The sequence below is a fragment of the Lagopus muta genome, chromosome 24 (genome assembly GCF_023343835.1).
Source record: "Lagopus muta isolate bLagMut1 chromosome 24, bLagMut1 primary, whole genome shotgun sequence".
NCBI lineage: Eukaryota > Metazoa > Chordata > Aves > Galliformes > Phasianidae > Lagopus > Lagopus muta.
In genome coordinates this window covers 1,281,577-1,298,162 of record NC_064456.1, presented here as the reverse complement: position 1 = coordinate 1,298,162, position 16,586 = coordinate 1,281,577, and the positions used below count along the sequence as shown (strand labels likewise).

The following is a 16,586-nucleotide window of genomic DNA, read 5'->3' as shown; positions in this document are numbered from 1 at the left end:
CAGAGAGCTCCCCGGCCCCATCCAGCCCCCCCTCATTGAGCACTGGGGGGGCTCAGCCTGCCACCCCCCCAGCTGCAGACCCCTGAGCTGCAAACCCCACGCGTGCCCATCAGATGGCTTTGAAGAACTCTCATATCCCAGCATCTCCCCCCCTCAAGGGAACCGGTTTTGCACAGAGAGAAAAGGGATGGGGGGTCTGGGATCTGTTGGGGGTGTTGGAGAAGGAAATGCCTCGTGGTGCTCTGCCTCTCCAACTGAAGTGCTCACAGGAAGGCAGCCTCAAGTGTGTTTGCTTTCAGCAGCTGCTTTGCCTCCTCCTGCAGGCGCTGTGGGGTCAGGAGGGGCGTCCAGCCCCGCGCCCCCATTCGCAGTGTGGGGATGGGGATGGCAGGAAGGCTGGGTGCATCTCAGTGGCCGTGAACTCCTGCACGCATCAACAGGAAAACAGGGTCAGCGTGACCCCTGACCCCAGCTCCGGCCATAACCAGCCCTCACCCTGCAGCCCCCAGCGCCTTGGGGGGGGGGGAGGCGAGGGGTTCCCTGCAGCTCTGAGCATCGCTGCTTGGATCAGCCCCAGCTCTGGGCCAGAGGTGCACAGAGCGCCCTGGGGTCAGCACTCCATCCTCCCCCTGCCTTTCCCATAGGAGAAAGGAGCAGCACAGCCCCCAGCGTGACCAAAACAGCCCCCCCAGAGCTGGGAGAAGCCCCCCCCACCACCCTGAGATGCACAGCAGAGCTGGAGGGCTGATCCCTCACCATCCCATGCTATGGGAGCGAGTGCCCCCCTCCCACCCCCCAGCACATCCCATAGCAGCACCGCCATCCCAGCCCCAAACTGCACCCCCTCCCCCCCCCACCCCACAACCCATCTCCTCCCACCCCCCAGCGCCAGCTCCCACGCTGACACAGCGCTGCACGTCCGTCTTTATTAATAATATTAAATATACAAGCTGTTTTCTATGATTCTCCTTAAATAGACTTCTTTAAATGACTTTGTATAAAACATCTCACCATTTCACTGTACAAAAAAACCCAAAACAACAGAGGCAGAAAGAACTCCAGCAGCCGCCCCCCCTCCCCCCCCAGCACACACAACACGTGGAGCCAGCAGCAGCTCCAACCCAGCTCCGCACCCCACTTCCACCCCTCCCTCCCCCCCAGGAAACGCCTCCTTTTGGCAGTCCATAAATACGCATAGAAAACAAAATTAATACTAATGCTTTAAAAACAACCAAAAAAAGTGGGGTCTGTCCCTCTTTTTTTTTTTTCCTTCTTTTTTAATATATATATCATATAAAAATAACGCTTCCCAGCCCAGGAGCGGCGGCGCTGGGGAGGGATGCTGTGTGGGGTGGGATGCGGTTTTGGGTACCGCTGTGCCCCAAAGCCTTTCCCTGCACCCTCAGCATCACCACCACGCTGTGCTCCAGCATCAAAATCCAGTCTGGGCGAGGCCAGCTCGCAGCAATAACCCTGCAGGGAGGGGGGAGGGAAACCACCCCCCCCCCATCCCCCAAAGTGCATTTGTTGGATAAAAGCTTTTTATCCACCGCGTTCATAGAGAAGCTTTCCTGCGCTGGGCAGCTCCCAAGTCCAGCTTGGGATCGCGGCACGGGGACGGCACGGCGGGTCTTAAATATTCACAGTGTGAGGGGTTTCCCCTTTGCAGGCCTGGCGTTGGGTCCTCAGCACCGGTGGGATGCGGGAAGGGTGCCCCCCCCTGCCCTGCCCCCCCCCCACTATGGGTTGCCGTGCCAGGCGTGGGTGAGGAGCAACGGGAAACACGGACGGATGGAGGGGGGGGGGGCGGATTTTCCACTCGCAGCTTCGGACGCATCCAGCGCCGTCCCCACGGAGCCCCTCGGTGCCATCCACCCCATCGCCAAGGTCCTGCCGGGCTGCGCTGCCCCGTCCTTCCGTCCTCATCCGTGGGTTGTGCGGGTTCCAGCTGCAGGCCGGGGGTTGGGGCTCGTCGCGTCTTTTGGGGGCCGCACAACGGCCGTCCGTCGCCCAGCGAGGAGCGCCCCCGTCCGTTCACCCCCCCGCCCCCCCGAGCAGCGTCGCATCCCGCCAGGGGGCCCTGAGGAGAGAGGGAGAAAAAGTCAGCGGGCGATGAGGTTACGGTGGGGAGAGGTGCGTTCAGAATTGGAAAATAACGTAAAATAAAACAGGGGGGGGAATAGAAAGCCCGTATTTAATAGAATGCCTCAATACGCATCTAAAAACTCGCGGTTATGAATTAACGGGCTGCTAAACCGCACGTTGGCCGCGTTGTTGAGGCGCAGCCCGGCCGCGTTCTCCACCCAGCCCAGCTGGCAGCCCCTCCCCGCCCCAAGATTGGGGTCAGCGCCCCTGGGATGCGGCCGCCCGCCCGCCCTGCCCCCTCCCCTCACCTCACAGCTCCTGCGTCTCCAGCTCCGCGCACCCCTCCGCTCCCTGCAGCGCCCTGCGAGGCAAAACCCAGCGGGGGTTTACAGGGCGGGCTGTGGGGCCGGGGTCCCCGGGTCGGGGTGGGCAGGGGGGTCCCCAGATTCCCCAGCCGAGCGGCAGGACGGCACCCACCTGGTCTCCGGCTCCTCGGGGTCGCAGCCCCTCTGTTCTAGCGGCCGCTGCAGGACCTGCGAGGAGGGAGGGGTGAGGATGGGGAGGGGGCTCCCACCTGGAGAAGGAGGTGGGGGATCCCCCAAATAACGCCCCCTTCCCTGCGACGGGGCGGCGCTCAGGGGTCCCCACCTTAAACTTGGGGTGCAGCACCGAGAGATGAGAGGGGAAACCGAGGCAGGGACGGGCGGCCGGGGAAGGGCTCACCTTGGATTTATACTTGTAGAAAAGCAGCCCGCCCATGGCCAGCAAGACGGCCACGACGCTGGCCACCGTGACGTACACCAGGAGCTCCCGGTGGCTCTCGCCGGCGGCTGGCGGCTCCTTCCTGCGCTGCTCTGCGCTCAGAACAAAGCTCGAATCAAAGCTGGGTCCGGCCCCGCCGTCCTCGGGCTCCCGCAGCCGGCTCAGCCCCCAGCCTCGCGCCCCCGTCCCGTCCCCGGGGCCGCCCTCCGCCCGTCCCCGCAACAGCGGAGCCATCCTGGAGAAGCGGAGCTGCGTGACCCGCTCGGGGCTCTCGGTGGGACGGCGACCGACGGCGCGGCGCTGCGCGGAGCCGCTGCTGGGGACCGCCGCCGGCATCGCCGTGCTGATCCCTCGGGGCGAAGGGAGCTGATGCGGGAGGACGGGGGTCCCGGCGCCCTCCTCGAGCATCCCGTGGAACGGGATGGATTTGTCCTCGGCCTTCGGGCTGGCGCTCGCGGCCGGATCCAGGAGGGCTCCAAGCGTCTGCTGCACGGTGGGGGACGGCGCCGACGCGTCGCCGAGCCCGGTTCCTGGCAGTTCCTCGGCCCCCGAGCTGCCCTCCATGCTACTGGGGGGCTCGGACGAGGCACTGCTGCCTAACTCGGCCAGGATGCCGCCCAGCCGGCGGTAAGGGACCCTGGTGCTAGAGGGTGCCACGTCCCTGCCGGCACGGGTGGCAGCGGAGAGGGAGGGCTGGGTGGCAGAAGGGAGGGCAGGGGACAGGCAATTGCAGTCAGGATCTGTCCCCACACCTGAAAGAAGCAGAGAGAAGAGACGGCCGTGGGGTCACCAGCAGGCAGCAGCTCTGAGACGGGGATCCCCCCGCGTCCCCATGAGAGCGAAAGCCCCGAAAAGGAGAGCAGAGGGAAGCAGGGAGCAGGCAGGGCCGGACGTGGCAGCAAGACAGAGGCGACAGGACAAGTGGAAGCCCGTCACCGGGTCCCCTGAGCTGGCAGTGAGGGTTATCCACGATGCAGCATCGCTGGCAGGAGCCGGCCACGTGTGACATCCCCACGGCGCGGCGGTGACAAGGCACAGCCCGGCGCAGACAACACTGAGACATCTCCTCCACGGGCATGCAGACAACAGCGTGGCACTCAGACAAGCACGGATGGCAACGCAAGTCCTGACACCCCAGAGGGCAGAACTCGGCCTCACCCAGCATTTGCTCCACAGGATTGGCACTAAGGGGAAACTGAGGCACGGGCAGCAACGTGGCTTGGCCGAGCCTGACACCTCCAGCCATGCGGATGGAGCTCCTTCTCCCCCCACGGCCTCATTCCCAGCCCCATTCCCCACCCCATCGGGGGCTGCATCCCCCTTTCTGACCCCCCTCCACCCCCAGCAGGCGCTCAGCCCCAAACACGGACACACAGCTCCCGACACGGCGACACGCTGCGCCCGCACACGTGTGCAGGGCCGCACACACGCGGCTCCAAGCTGCTCCATGCAGGTGAGCCTGAGCTGGCGGGGCAGCAGGCAGAGCCGTACCTGGGGAGGAGCTGCGCTGCTGGGGCCCCGCACACGCGCTGCGGTACACCTGGCTGCAGTCCTTCTCAAAGGTCTCCTTGTTGTGCAGCAGTTGTTTGATGTCCTGGAAGAACTGCCTCACCAGCACCAGCATCTCGTAGGGGGACGTGGTGAAATCCTCAAAGCACGTTTCGGAGAGCTGCAGGATTGGGCTCGGCTCAGCATCCCGGATCCCAACCCGGTGACCCCAGCGGGTGCCACGCTGCACCCAGCTCTGACCCCACAGCACGGAGCCCCACATGCCCACCCCGTTCTGCAGGTGGGGAACGCCGTACCGCGTGCTCCTCGTCGTCCTCCTCCCTGATGCAGGGGTCCACGTTCTCATCGATGCTTTCGTACATCCTGCGCACCGTCTTCATCTTGTTGGCGTTTGTTGAGTTCTCCTTGAACGTCGTCCTGTTCAGGATTGTGCCCAGCAAAGGGAAGGCAGCTTTCACGTAGCAGACAGAGTCGTTCTGGGAAGAGATGGAGCCCCACAGTGAGAGACTGGATGCAGCGTGGGCAGAGGAAACGCCACTGTCCCACCCTGCCCAGGGAAATGGAGGCAAGGGGACAGCAAATGCACCCCACAGGGACGCCCCACAGGGACGCCCCACAGGGACGCCCCACAGGGACGCCCCACAGGGACGCCCCACAGGGACGCCCCACAGGGACGCCCCACGGCATCCCAGGAGCCATCCCACCCCCCACCCCACCCCCCTGCCCAGCTGGGGGCCGCTCACCAGCCGCATCTTGCTGATGAATCTGAAGGACACCGTGCCGGGTTGCTGCATCTGTGTGTCTGCCTGCAGGGACAGAGCAGGGTGTCACCACGCGGGCGCTGCCCGGCCCTGTGCCCACATGTGTGCAAACCGCCCCTAACCCACGGCACAGGGGCTCCTGCTTCATCCCTGCCATCCTCCTCCTCTTCCTAAAGCCGCAGCCCCGGTTCTGCTTGGCACTGCCACCCGGGATCCATCGGTGCCTGCTGCCACCTCTCTTTCCCATTACAAAAGGAGGAAAATCCCCCAAACAACCCCGCCAAAGCCAAGCCCTCCTTCAGGGCGTTCAGCCGCCTCCGGGCCTGCATCCCAGGCTGGGAGGGCGCGGGCTGCCAGAAGAGCCGTGCAGCACTGGAAACAATTGCTCCATTATCCCGCGGGGCTGCAGCGAGGGCCGGCTGCTCTGCAAACGCCGGATGAGGAGAGGGCTGCAACCTCCAGCTGGGAAACCGTGGCTTTCATTCAAACCTGCACCAGCCCCCTCCTCTCCCCCCCCCCCCACCCCCTTCCAGGCCACGCGCCTGCTTGGGATCCGGGTGGGCTGCAAAGCAAACCTTCCCTGTGCAGGGGGCTGCAGGCACAGCCCATCTTGCACATCTGCCAGCGCCAGCAGCGCCGCTCGGTGCTGCGAGAGGAAGAGGCGACGCGAGGCCGGACGCAGCGGTTACACACAGCGGTTATGAGCTGAGCTCAGCCTCGGATCCCTTGAGCCGTGAGCCCAGCGGTGCTGCCAAGGCCAAATTTTAATCTGCTCCCAACGCATCCACGCTGCCGCACAAATCCCCGCGTGGCCCGATTCCCTGCCCACAGCATCCACAGCCGTAATGCCCGCTCGGAGGTGAGCCAAGGGCCAGCGTGGGCAGCGCCTCCGGCAGCCCTATGGGGCAGGGATGGGGCTGGGATTCAGCTCCAGGGGGTGAGCACCCCGTGCCCCATGGGACGCGTGCGCCCGTCTCCCCAGCCCGTCTGGCTCCTTGGCCCCCCTCGCTGCCTGCCACCCACCCACAGCCCCGTTGCCAGCCCAGCTTCCAGGCAAGCAGCTGGACTCAGGAATGCAGCCGGATTCCTCAGCTTAACCCCTGCGCAGCCGCCGCGGCCCCAAAAACACCACCCCCCCCCAGTCCCCTCTGCTGCATCCCCAGCGCTCCCCGCTCTCCGCACCCAGCTCCCGGCCACGGCTGCTCCTCTGGCAGCAGCCACACTGCAGGCACGGTGCCATTCGAACGCCCCTGGGCGCCCGGCTCCTGGGTGCCACCGTTGGAGTCACCGAGCAGGAGAGGAACTCGTGGGGCCACCGTGGGAGGCGCTCACCAGATCCTGCAGGTAGTCCAGGTGCCGCTCGGTGATGATCTGCTGGCAGTAGCTGTTCTGCTCCGTCTCATGGATGCTGCAGATGAGGAGGAGGGACGAGAGCAGGGTGCAGCGGAACAGGGACACCTGAGCGGGACAGAGCGACGCTTGGTGTGGGGCCGGACCCCCCAAGACCCCCTTCCTCATTAATCCCAGCTTTGCAATGTTGACCCCGCTGCTGTCCTCCCACCCCACGCCCATCGAGCCGCTTCCAACAGGGAATTTCCCATTCCACAACACACGTGGGAGCCGCGTGGCTCTATGCCGTCCCCACGGGTGACAGGCGCCGTGCCACCCACCTCCCAAAACCCTCTGCCACCCCGCAGACCCCCCCCCCAAGCCCCACACCCTCAGGGCTCTTTCCATGCAGCCTCTTTGGCGTCACCCCAAAGTCCCCTCCCAGCCCCCCCACAAGCAGCAGGGCGGCCCGAGCCCCTCCGTGTGCACAGGGGCTCCTCCGGGGAGGGGACCCAGCAGACCCCCCGCATCCCACATCCCGGCACCGATAGGGTGTGCGGGGTTGGATGGGTGGGGGCAGTTTCCCTGGGAGCCGGCCCAGAAATGCTCCCGGCTTGTGAAACTGCAGATGTCGCCGTGGGGAAGAGGGGGGGGAGTGGGGGGGAAGAGCACGGCCATGGGATGGGGATGGGGCACGGAGCCTCGCTCCGCCGGGTCGGGGACCGGGATGAAGATGGGGAGCGGGACGGAGCCCCAGAGCGTCGGGACGGAGGCGGGGACCGGGCCGGGACCGCACCCCGCGGAGAACCGCTCCGATCGGCACCGGGATGGCAAAGCGAAAGCAATCGGGAGATGGCGGCGGGACGGGGCCGGATGGGGGTCGGTCCGCACCGCCACGTCCCCGTGCGCGCATCCGGCGGGGGTCGGGGGAGCACCGGAGGGGGCACACAGGTGGCAGCGGAGCCGGGAGGGGGGGGAAAAGGGGGGGGGACACCCCGAACGACCGCAGGAGGCGGCGGGCGTACCTGGGATCCGAGGCGGGGCATGGGGGCTGCCGTGGGGCCGGGGCTGCGGCGGGTCGGGCGGTGCGGGAGAAGGCGGCTGAGTGCGGGAGCGGGGCCGGGCTGAGTCCGCCGTCGCCGCCGCGCTGCCCTTTATAGGGCCGCTGACAGCATGTGGTTTATGAGAACAGGGCTGGCGGGCGGCCAGATCCCGGCGGCGCTGCCCCGCTCGGCTCCGCTCGGCTCCGCTCGGCCCCGACCGGTGGGCACGGGGAGACCCCCCCCCATCCCCTCACCCCCCCCACGACCACCCTCTCACCCCCCTCCCCAATCTCCCTCCCCCCCCCCCCGCGCCCCCTCACGGGCGCGCAACGCGCGCGCGCCGGCACGCACCGCCCCCTCCCCTTCAGCCGGGAGATGCACGCACCGTCGTGCACGCGCTCGGGCACGCGCATATATGAGCGCGCGCATCCCCCCCCATCACACACACACACAGCGGGATTCGCACACGTGTCTGTGCACGCGCAGCCCTCGGAACAACGCACACGTGGACGCACGCAGCTCCTTGCACGCCGCCTGCAGCGCGCACTCACACACGCGTGCACAACCCTGGGGCACGCACACACACACACAGCAGTGCAGTTGCACACCTGCATGCACACTCACACCCTTGGAACACGCACATACGCACACGCACAGCGGCACACATGCACAGCCCTGGAGCTTGCACACGTGTGTGTGCGCACACGCAGCCTTGCAACACGCACACGCAGCTGCTGGCACGTCCCTGGGGATGCATGCCTGTGCACACACACGTGCCAGCACACGCAGCTCTGTGACAACACACACAGCCCTGCAGCTTGCCTTGTGTGCACGCACATCCCTTGGAACACACATCTGCACACACGCAGACACCCCTGCGCAGCCACACGCACAGCGAGGCGCATGCAGCCCAACATCTGTGCATGCAGAAGCACCCAGCACACACACCTGCACACACCTGCGGGCTGAAACACACGCGTGTGAGCCTCTAAAAGCATCCCCTGCTGCACGGGCTCCCACGTGCACTGCGCACCATCGCACCAGCACAGCCCTGCTGGCTGCACACCCACCGCCGCGCGCCTCGGCGCCGTGCTGCAATGAAGTTTTCCTGCAGGAAATCCTGCATGGTTTTGCAAACTGCCCCCCCCCCTCCCTGGGCAGTGCAAGTTTGCTCCATCAGCAGCCTTCGTTTTGCAGCAGGGCCACCCCTCCTCAGCCCCCTCCTTCCCACCCCCCATTGCATTGGGGGCTGCAGGGTGTGGGGTGCAGGGAGGACCTTTGGGCTGCATTCATCCCCATGGGTGTGCAGGGACAGCTGTGTGTGCCGTGGTGGTTTTGCACACCCAGAAGTGGTTGCACAGGGATGCCCTGGAGGAGCTCTGTGTGGGGATGGAGCTGGGGGTCTCCCAGCTCTGGGGACACAAAAGCTCTCTGCTTTTTGGGGGTTTTCCTGCTGGTTGCTGTTGTTGTTTTGCAAACGACTGGAAGCAATTAGTTGCCGTGAGGCCAAATGTTGGCTCACAGAGCGCTGGTCACACCAGGATGGGGAAGAGGAAAGCGGGAGATGCCGCAAATGCTGCTGTGTGATGTGACAACATGACAACGGTGGCAACGGTGACAACGGGCCACGTGTTGGTGACAGCTGCCCTCATCCACACTTTGAGGGAGCAGCTGATGGCAGTGATGGCTCTGCTCGGAGCTGAGCTGACCCGAAAATGATGGAGGGATGGGGATCCAGAACAGAGCGCAGACTGGAGGTCAGGGCAGAGCTGGGGGCAGCCGGAGAGGGAGACGGAGGTGACAGCTCCACAACAGGGCCGCGTCTGCACCGCCGATGGGGCCACATCTGTGCTGCTGAGCGAGGTGATAACCATCAGCGCTGCGGCTGCGGGTAAGGCAGGGGGCGGATGTGGGGCGAGCACGGAGCTGCACCCCCCCCCCCCCACAGCTACGGGATGTCCCCCCCCCCCCCCCCGCCCCATTTCTGGGGATGCGGTGGGCACACGGTGACACCGATCTGGGGGTGACTCACGGGGACCCCGTGGCCGTGCTCTGTCAGATCTCCCATCGGAGTGACCGGAAAGATGTCACAGTGCGGTCATGGGACAGCGCTGTTGCAAACAGGGGCGGTGGGACGGCCGGGTTAATAATAATCCGCTGCTGAGTGGGAGGGGAGGGACGCGGCCGCCCCTTTCGTTTTGGCTACAGAAGAGCCTCCTCCCTTCCCCCCCATCCCCCCCATCCCGAACCTGCCGAAATCCCTGAGTCACGGGGCAGAAATAGAACGGCTGCGGGGCTGGGGGCGATGAGCGATGCCACACAAACGGGGGGGTGGGGGCTGCGGGGTCCCTTCCCGAAACGCCCCCAGTTGCAAAGCGGCGGTCTGAGCTCGGTGGGAGGACGCGGGGTGACCCAGGGATCCCGGCCCCAGCGCTGGGGTCGCCCCATCGCCCCCTCCGCGAGCTCCGGGTGTGCTGGTGCTGGGGGAGGGGGGGCAGAACGGGGGGGAAACTGCGGCCAAAGCGCTGCCACGGATCGGCCTTCAAGCGTCCTCGGTGGGCGCAGGAGCACAGCCCGGCACCTGGGAGACTTTCTAGGGACAGCCGCCCCCAAACCGGGGAGGGAATGGGGGGGTGTTGGGGGTGAAGCCTGCAGCTCATCCCAACCCCCCCCCACTTCCCCGGCTGGGTTCAGCCCACGGCTCCGCTGAAATCACCGCCGCCCACTCGCCGCGTTACGGAGAAAGTTATTTCCAGCGGAGAGAGCGCGGCGAGATCCTCCCCGACCCCCCGCACCCACACCGCGCGATCCCGGCCCCGCACGCTGCCCCGCAGCCCTCGCCTCGCAATGCTGGCACCGGGCGGGGGGGGGGGAGAGGCAGAGAGAGAGGGACAGACAGAGAACCCCGCTGGAAATCCCCGTGGGAATGTCCCGTGTCACCCCCTGCCTCCACCGGCACTGCGTGCTGTCCCGCATTCCCTTCCCGCAGCGCTGCTCCGTGTCCTCCCCTCCCCTCCTCTTCCTCGCCCCCCCTTCCTCCCCACCCGGCGCTGCGGGGTCGCGGTGCCCGCAGGATGAGCAGCGCGGGGTCACGCTGTGTCTGTTGTCATAACTCGGGGTCCGCGGCGGCTCCCAGGGGTCAATTCCCCCACCTCCCCCCCGCAACACACTGGGGGGTCTCTGGGCAGCGGCCGGAGGGATCAATCCCGGCCCCACAGCGCTATGGGGGAAGGAGGAGGAGGGGGGGCACGGAGGGCGCGTTATGGCCCCACATGTGTCCCCAGAGTGTCCCCAAGGCTGAGTCACACCGCGCTCCGGCCGCGCTCCTCCCTCCACCAGAACTCTCCAGGCCGAGGAATGCGGCCAAGCCGGAGCCCGAAGCCTCTTTGGGGGGGCTGCCGCCACCTCCCCCCTCCCCTCCATCCGGCTCCCATCGGGGAGCAGCGCGGGGGGGATGCAGGAGCTGCCGCTATCAGCTCCAAACGGCGTTTTTGGGGTGATGCAGACCCACACGGCAGCAGTGGGGGCGCAGCCAGGATCGGGGTGCTGGGGTGGGGGGGGAGGCAGCTCCCTCCGCCCCCTAACGATGCCCATCAGCACCGCCCGCTGCGTGGCACACCGTGGGCACAGCCCGGCCGGAGCCAGACGGGTGCTGCCTCTCGGGGGGGAGGGGGGGTCAGGGGGCTGCGCCGGGAGCAGCTGAGTGCGGGGGGGACACGGGGATCTGTGCCAGCAGCGGGGGACGGGTGGGCAAAGGGCTTGGGAGCGCCGCGGGGATGGGCGGCATCGGCGCCATGGGGGGGGGGAGAACCGGCGGCACCCAACGCGGGGGGGGAGCTGGAGGGCTGGGGCTGCTCGGCTGCTCCCGGCGCTGTGCCCCGACGGCCGAATCCCGCATCCCGCATCCCGCGTGGCTCCGATCCCACAGCGCCAGGCCGGCAATTCGTTGCCCACCCTACGGACAGCGTGGGATGGAGGGGGGGGGAGAGGGTGGGGGGAGGCTGGCTGCGCCCCAGCAGCCCCCACCGCGCCGGAGGATGGAGATGCTGCGCACGGAGGGTCTGAAACAGAGGAGCCGCTTGTCCTCGCCTCTCTCCCGTTGTTTTATCTGCGCCTGCTGACATCAGCTGCAGGCCCCGAGCACGCGCAACCCGTCCCCGCTGCGGCTCTGACCCCCAGGTGTCCCCCCCAACCCCCCCCACAGCTCTGCCCCATACGCAGAGTGGGGCTCGTGAGGCTGCCGGGCCTCTTCTCCTGCCCAGCATCCATCCTTGGGTTCATGGGGTGGGCAGCCCCCTCCTTTGACCCTGTGTGACACGGGGGTGGGGGGGGAGGCTGCGCTGGGGGGGCAGAACACCGTCACGGACCCACATACAGCCCCCCCCTCCCCCATCACCCCCACCCCACCCGACGGCACGAATTGGGGATGCTCGGGGCTGGGGGCGCCTGAACGGCACCGCGATCCGACGTTGGGATGAAAGCAAAGAGATCCGGACCTGCACCACGGGAGGGGGGCTGGGGGGGCTGGGGGGGGGGTGTTGCCGTCAGCCCTCAGCCCTCAGCGCTCCCTCCTGCGGCCAAACGCAGCTCAATGATCGCTTCGGAACCGCTCGGATCCGTCAAACGCATCTCCAGGGTCCAGGGACGCGGACAGGAGCGGTGCTGCACGCCGGTTCCCCCCCCACCCCCACTCCGCTTTATTCCCTCATCCCCGCCGCTCTCCGGGCAGCAGAACGGAGCTCCGGTCCCGCGGTTGGATCCTTCGCTGCCGCGGGGGGAAAAGCTACGGGGGGGGGGGGGTGGAAGGACGGGACGGCCCCGCGTTGGGCCCCGTTTGGTTTCAGACCCCTGCGGGTGGGGGGGGGGGGGGGGGTCGCTCCGACCCGTCTGTGCGCTCTCAGCCTTAGGGATGAAGCTGAGACCCCCGAGCGGGGCTCACCGCTGCGCCCGGGCCGTGAGGGAGGCCCCTGTTTTGCTGTCCTTTGCTATGGGGCTGCTCAGCCCCCCCCCCCTCCGTTCCCCCCCCCCCCCCCCCCCTCAGTGTCATCCTGCGGCCGCTGTTGTCGCATGCCGAGGTCGCTGCGGGCCGCCCCGCTCCTTCCCGCTGACCGCAGCGCCCTCCATCAGCGCTGCTCCCCCCCAGCGCCGCCCATCGGAGCGCCGTGGGGGTCCTGGGGGGTCGCTGAGCTGACAGCCCCGGCTCAGCTGTGCTCCCCACGGGGAAATGCTGCTGTGCCCATATCCCCAACCCCCCCATTTCACCCCAGCACCCCCCGTATCCCCAAACCCTCCCAAGACCCCCAAATTCCCCATACTCCCAACCCTCTCCATACCCCCAAACCCCTCCCCATAACCCAAACCCTCCCCACTCCCCCCAACCCTCCCCATATCCCCCCAACCCCCCTCACATCCCAAACCCTCCCCACACCCCAAACTCTCCCCATCTTCCCCCCCCCCCCCCATCCCAGCCCCACACCCGGAGGCTGCAGCACTGCCCACATCTGGCTCTGATTTTCCTGGAGAAGCCGCACAGCCCGCGGGGCTTTGGAGGCTCCGGGAAACCCAAGGGCAATGCCCGGCTCAGGATGTGGTCTCCTGGTTGATGGGGGGAGGAAAATGGGGGCTGGGGGGGTGGGGGGGGGGGGACGGGGTGGGCAGCGGTGCTTTAGGGCCGAGGATGGAGGACCCCTCCTCAAAGCCCGGTCTGTATGGAGGGGCCTGGCCAGAGCGCAGCCCTGGAGAAGGAGCTGGAAGCCGTCCCCATGACCTCTCCGCCACGTGCTGCCGGAGGAGGAAAAAAGGGGGGAAAAAAAAAAGAAGAAGAAGAAAAAAAGAGGGAAAACGGTCATTTCTTTAAAAATAACCTTTGTGTGGGGTTTGGTGCTGGGAGAGAAAGTGCGACGCTGGGCGCTCGGAGCGTGAGCGCAGGGAAAGGGCTGTGGGTGCCGGGGACGTGGGGGATGTGGGGGATGGTGGGGATGTGGTGGATGTGGGGGGTTGATGCTGAGAGCTGCATTTCCCCCCCTTTGGGGTCACCCTGGGAGTGCTGCATCCAACAGAGCCCCCAGGAACGGATCAGAACCCACAGCAGCACCCCTGGGGGCTCATGAAGGGGGGGGGGGGGGGGGAGTGGGCACCCCCCAGCTGTAGGGCAGCACCCAAACGGGGCTCCCATCTTTGGGGCGTCCCCGGTTTTGGGGTGTCCCCACCTCCAGGTGATGCCAAATTTCACTAAGCCACCATTTATGGGGTCGCCCTCCTCCCCACATCCCACAGACACATTGGGGTCGCCTCACCCCCATCCCACCCCGGTGCCACAACCCCCACCCCACAGCCCCCCCCCCCCCCCCCCAAGCTGATGCCATCCAGCCCCTCTTACACAACTTCCCCCCAACCCTCACTCAGATGTCACCACTCAGCCCCACACGTCCCCACAGCCCCAACACGGGGGCACCACGAGGCCCCACATGGATGCAGTGGGATGTTCCCCCCCCTCCCCCCCCCCCTTTGGGGGTCCCCCATTTCTGCAGAAGAGCCTTTTATGGCCACATCCTCTGCACCTCAACCAGCTCACAGCCACATGCTGCTGCCTCGTTAGTCACAGCGTTAATGAGGAGGCCGGAAAGGCCCTGGGGGGGGGGACGTGCCTTCCTTGGAAGCACCCTCACCCCATTTCCCTGCACTGGGGAAATTGGGCACCACGGTTGTGTCAATGGGTTCAGTTTCCCACCAGGTTCCAGTTCTCAGTAGGTTCTGGTTCCCAACGCATTGGGTTCAGGTCACCTGCAGGCTCAGGTCCTGAATTGTTGTGGGTTCCCCATAGGTTCAGGTATCCAAAAGCTTTGGGTCCCTGTTGGTTTTGGTCCATTGGGTTCAGGTCCCCGTTCTGCTCCGTCCCCAGGCAGCTCCATTCCCAGCTCCATTCACTGTTTGGGGTCACAGGGCAGAGGGGCTGGGATGCTGTGCTGGGCCATGAAGATCCCAGCAGCTTCAGCCCCAATCCCACTGAATGGCCGCCCCACACCACAGAGGCCCCATCCCACCTCCCTGCCCCTCTGTGTGCCCTCAGTGCCCCCAATTACCAGCCGTGTGCCCCCAGCTGATGGAAATCCCCCATCTGGGGGGCGGTGCTGTGGGTCACATCCCACAACGGGGGCACAGCCCCATAGGGGGACCCCACTGCTGCCCCCTCACCCCAAAGCAGCTGGGGGGGGGGGGGGGAATCCCACTGCACAGCTTTTTGTCCCTCACATATCTGGTTTGGGGCCGTGGGGGAACACACAGCCCCTCCCCCCATACAGCCTCACTTCTCCCCACCCCCATCAAACCCCATTGCTGTTCTCTCCCCACTGCTCCCCCCCATAGCAAATACCCCAAGCAGACATTCTGCCCCAAACTCTTTGCCCCCCCAGTGCCTCTTCCTCTGGGGACAGAATGGGGACCGAACTTGGACAACCCCCCCCCAAACCCCCTCTAACCCCCCCCGCCCATCCCCACAGCCCTGTGTTGGGGGGGGGTCCTACAAAATGGGGGGGGGGGGCAGAGCTGGGTGACACAGGAACGTGCTGCCCTCTGGTGGCCGCACGTCGGAACTGCACCCCCTCCGTAGGGAAACTGAGGCACAGCCTCCCCCCTTTCCCCCCCCCCCCTCCATGGGGCCGCCCCCCAGCCGCGGGGATCCTTCCGTGCTACGAAGGGGGGAACAGAAAGGCACCCACGTGTACCCCACCGGAATCCTATGGGTCTCCCATCATCATCCTATAAGTACCCCACCAGAACACCTTGGACACCCCCCCAGCCCCCCTACGGGTTACCCCCCCTGCACAGCGGGGCGACCCAGCATCGGATGGGCTCAGGGACCCCGCAGCCCCCACCCCCACCCCGTCGTTCCCCCCCTTGGGCGCGCGATGGGACGAGCAAAGTCAGCAGGTGGCACGGGGTGGGGCGGGATGGCACCAACGGGGGGGGGGTGGATCGGGCATTGCGGTGGGGGCACGGGAGGCCGCATCCCCCCCCCAGTGGGAGCAGCACGAGGAACGTGGGGGGAAGGGTTGCGCCCTGCGGCTCCTTGGGTGAGAGCGGGGGGGTGGGGGAGACCGCGCTGCGCCCCCCTTGGCTCCCCCCCCATCGACCCCCCCCGCATCGCCTGCAAGCGAAACGCCTTCGGGCAAAGAGCAACGGGGTGCGGTGCCAACGTCACACCCCCGCTTCTGTCCTGTGCCACAGCCCCACAGAGCGGCTCCAGCGCTGGGGTGAGCGGGGGGACGGGGGGGGGGGTTGAGCAGGGTGAGCCGTGGGGCGGGGGGAGGCGACGGGGGGGGGCTGAGCGACTTGGGGGGGTCACAGCTTATCGGTGGGATGGGGACACGCGTGGGGGGACACGCGGCGGTGTGGGGGACCCCCTGGGCACCACAATGGGGGACCCCACGGGCTGCCCCACATGGGGGTCAACACTCTGTGCCCCCCCCCCCCCGGGCAGCTGCCAGCATCGGTGCTGTGAGGATGGGAGACCCCTTTGCCTACTGGAGCGGACCCCCATCCCGGTGAGTTCCCCACACCCCACGGTGCTGTGCTATGGGGCGCAGAGATGGCGGCCCACGCCGGACTCACTGCTTGTCCATCTGTCCATCCATCCATCCATCCATCCATCCATCCATCCGTCCATCCATCCATCCATCTGTCCATCCGTCCATCCGCACAGCAATGAATATGAAGACAGCCCCCACGGCCCCACCAGCTTCACCCGACCCAGTGCCAAAAAGCATCTACAGTGAGTATGGGGCCACCCCACACAGCCCCCCCCCCACCCCCCCCCCTCCATCCCCCCACCCCTGACCCCCCCGTGGCCCCACAGATCAGCGCAAGGATTACGGGCAGACGCTGCTCAAACCCCAAAGCGACTTCCAGCACCCCGTGGAGGTAGGAGCCCCCCCTGGGTGCCACCAGGTTGTGGGGCACCTCGCACCCCTTTAGGCCCCATAACAACCCCCCATAAACAACCCCCTGGGTGTCCTCCCCCCCCCCCCAGCACCTGGTGACCCCTACGCCTGGAGCGGGAGCTGCGCAGCGTGGACGATTGCGTGGGGCGGCTGCGGGA

The 16,586-nt window shown here is 66.7% G+C and overlaps 1 protein-coding gene and 1 long non-coding RNA gene across 3 annotated transcripts; one reads left to right on the top strand and one right to left on the bottom strand.

The window, feature by feature from the left end:
* Window positions 1–1,137: 1,137 nt before the first annotated feature.
* On the bottom strand, window positions 1,138–7,703 carry CSF1 (colony stimulating factor 1). Of its 2 annotated transcripts, none has more exons than XM_048926243.1 (9): window positions 7,472–7,703; window positions 6,450–6,575; window positions 5,100–5,162; window positions 4,653–4,832; window positions 4,339–4,516; window positions 2,809–3,599; window positions 2,563–2,618; window positions 2,394–2,446; window positions 1,138–2,080 (listed from the first exon to the last, which is right to left on the bottom strand). In XM_048926243.1, exons 1-8 carry the CDS (start codon window positions 7,490–7,492, stop codon window positions 2,395–2,397), a joined length of 1,467 nt encoding a protein of 488 aa, XP_048782200.1. In that variant the 5' UTR covers window positions 7,493–7,703; the 3' UTR covers window positions 1,138–2,080; window position 2,394. The 2 variants fall into 2 exon arrangements, with proteins under 2 accessions (XP_048782200.1, XP_048782201.1); XM_048926244.1 differs by having other exon boundaries at window positions 1,139–2,080; window positions 2,809–2,939; window positions 7,472–7,689.
* Window positions 7,704–15,707: 8,004 nt separating this feature from the next.
* Window positions 15,708–16,249, top strand: LOC125684303 (uncharacterized). The gene is made up of 3 exons (XR_007373263.1): window positions 15,708–15,741; window positions 15,969–16,032; window positions 16,191–16,249. It is a non-coding gene; the product is annotated as an uncharacterized LOC125684303 (long non-coding RNA).
* Window positions 16,250–16,586: the final 337 nt, after the last annotated feature.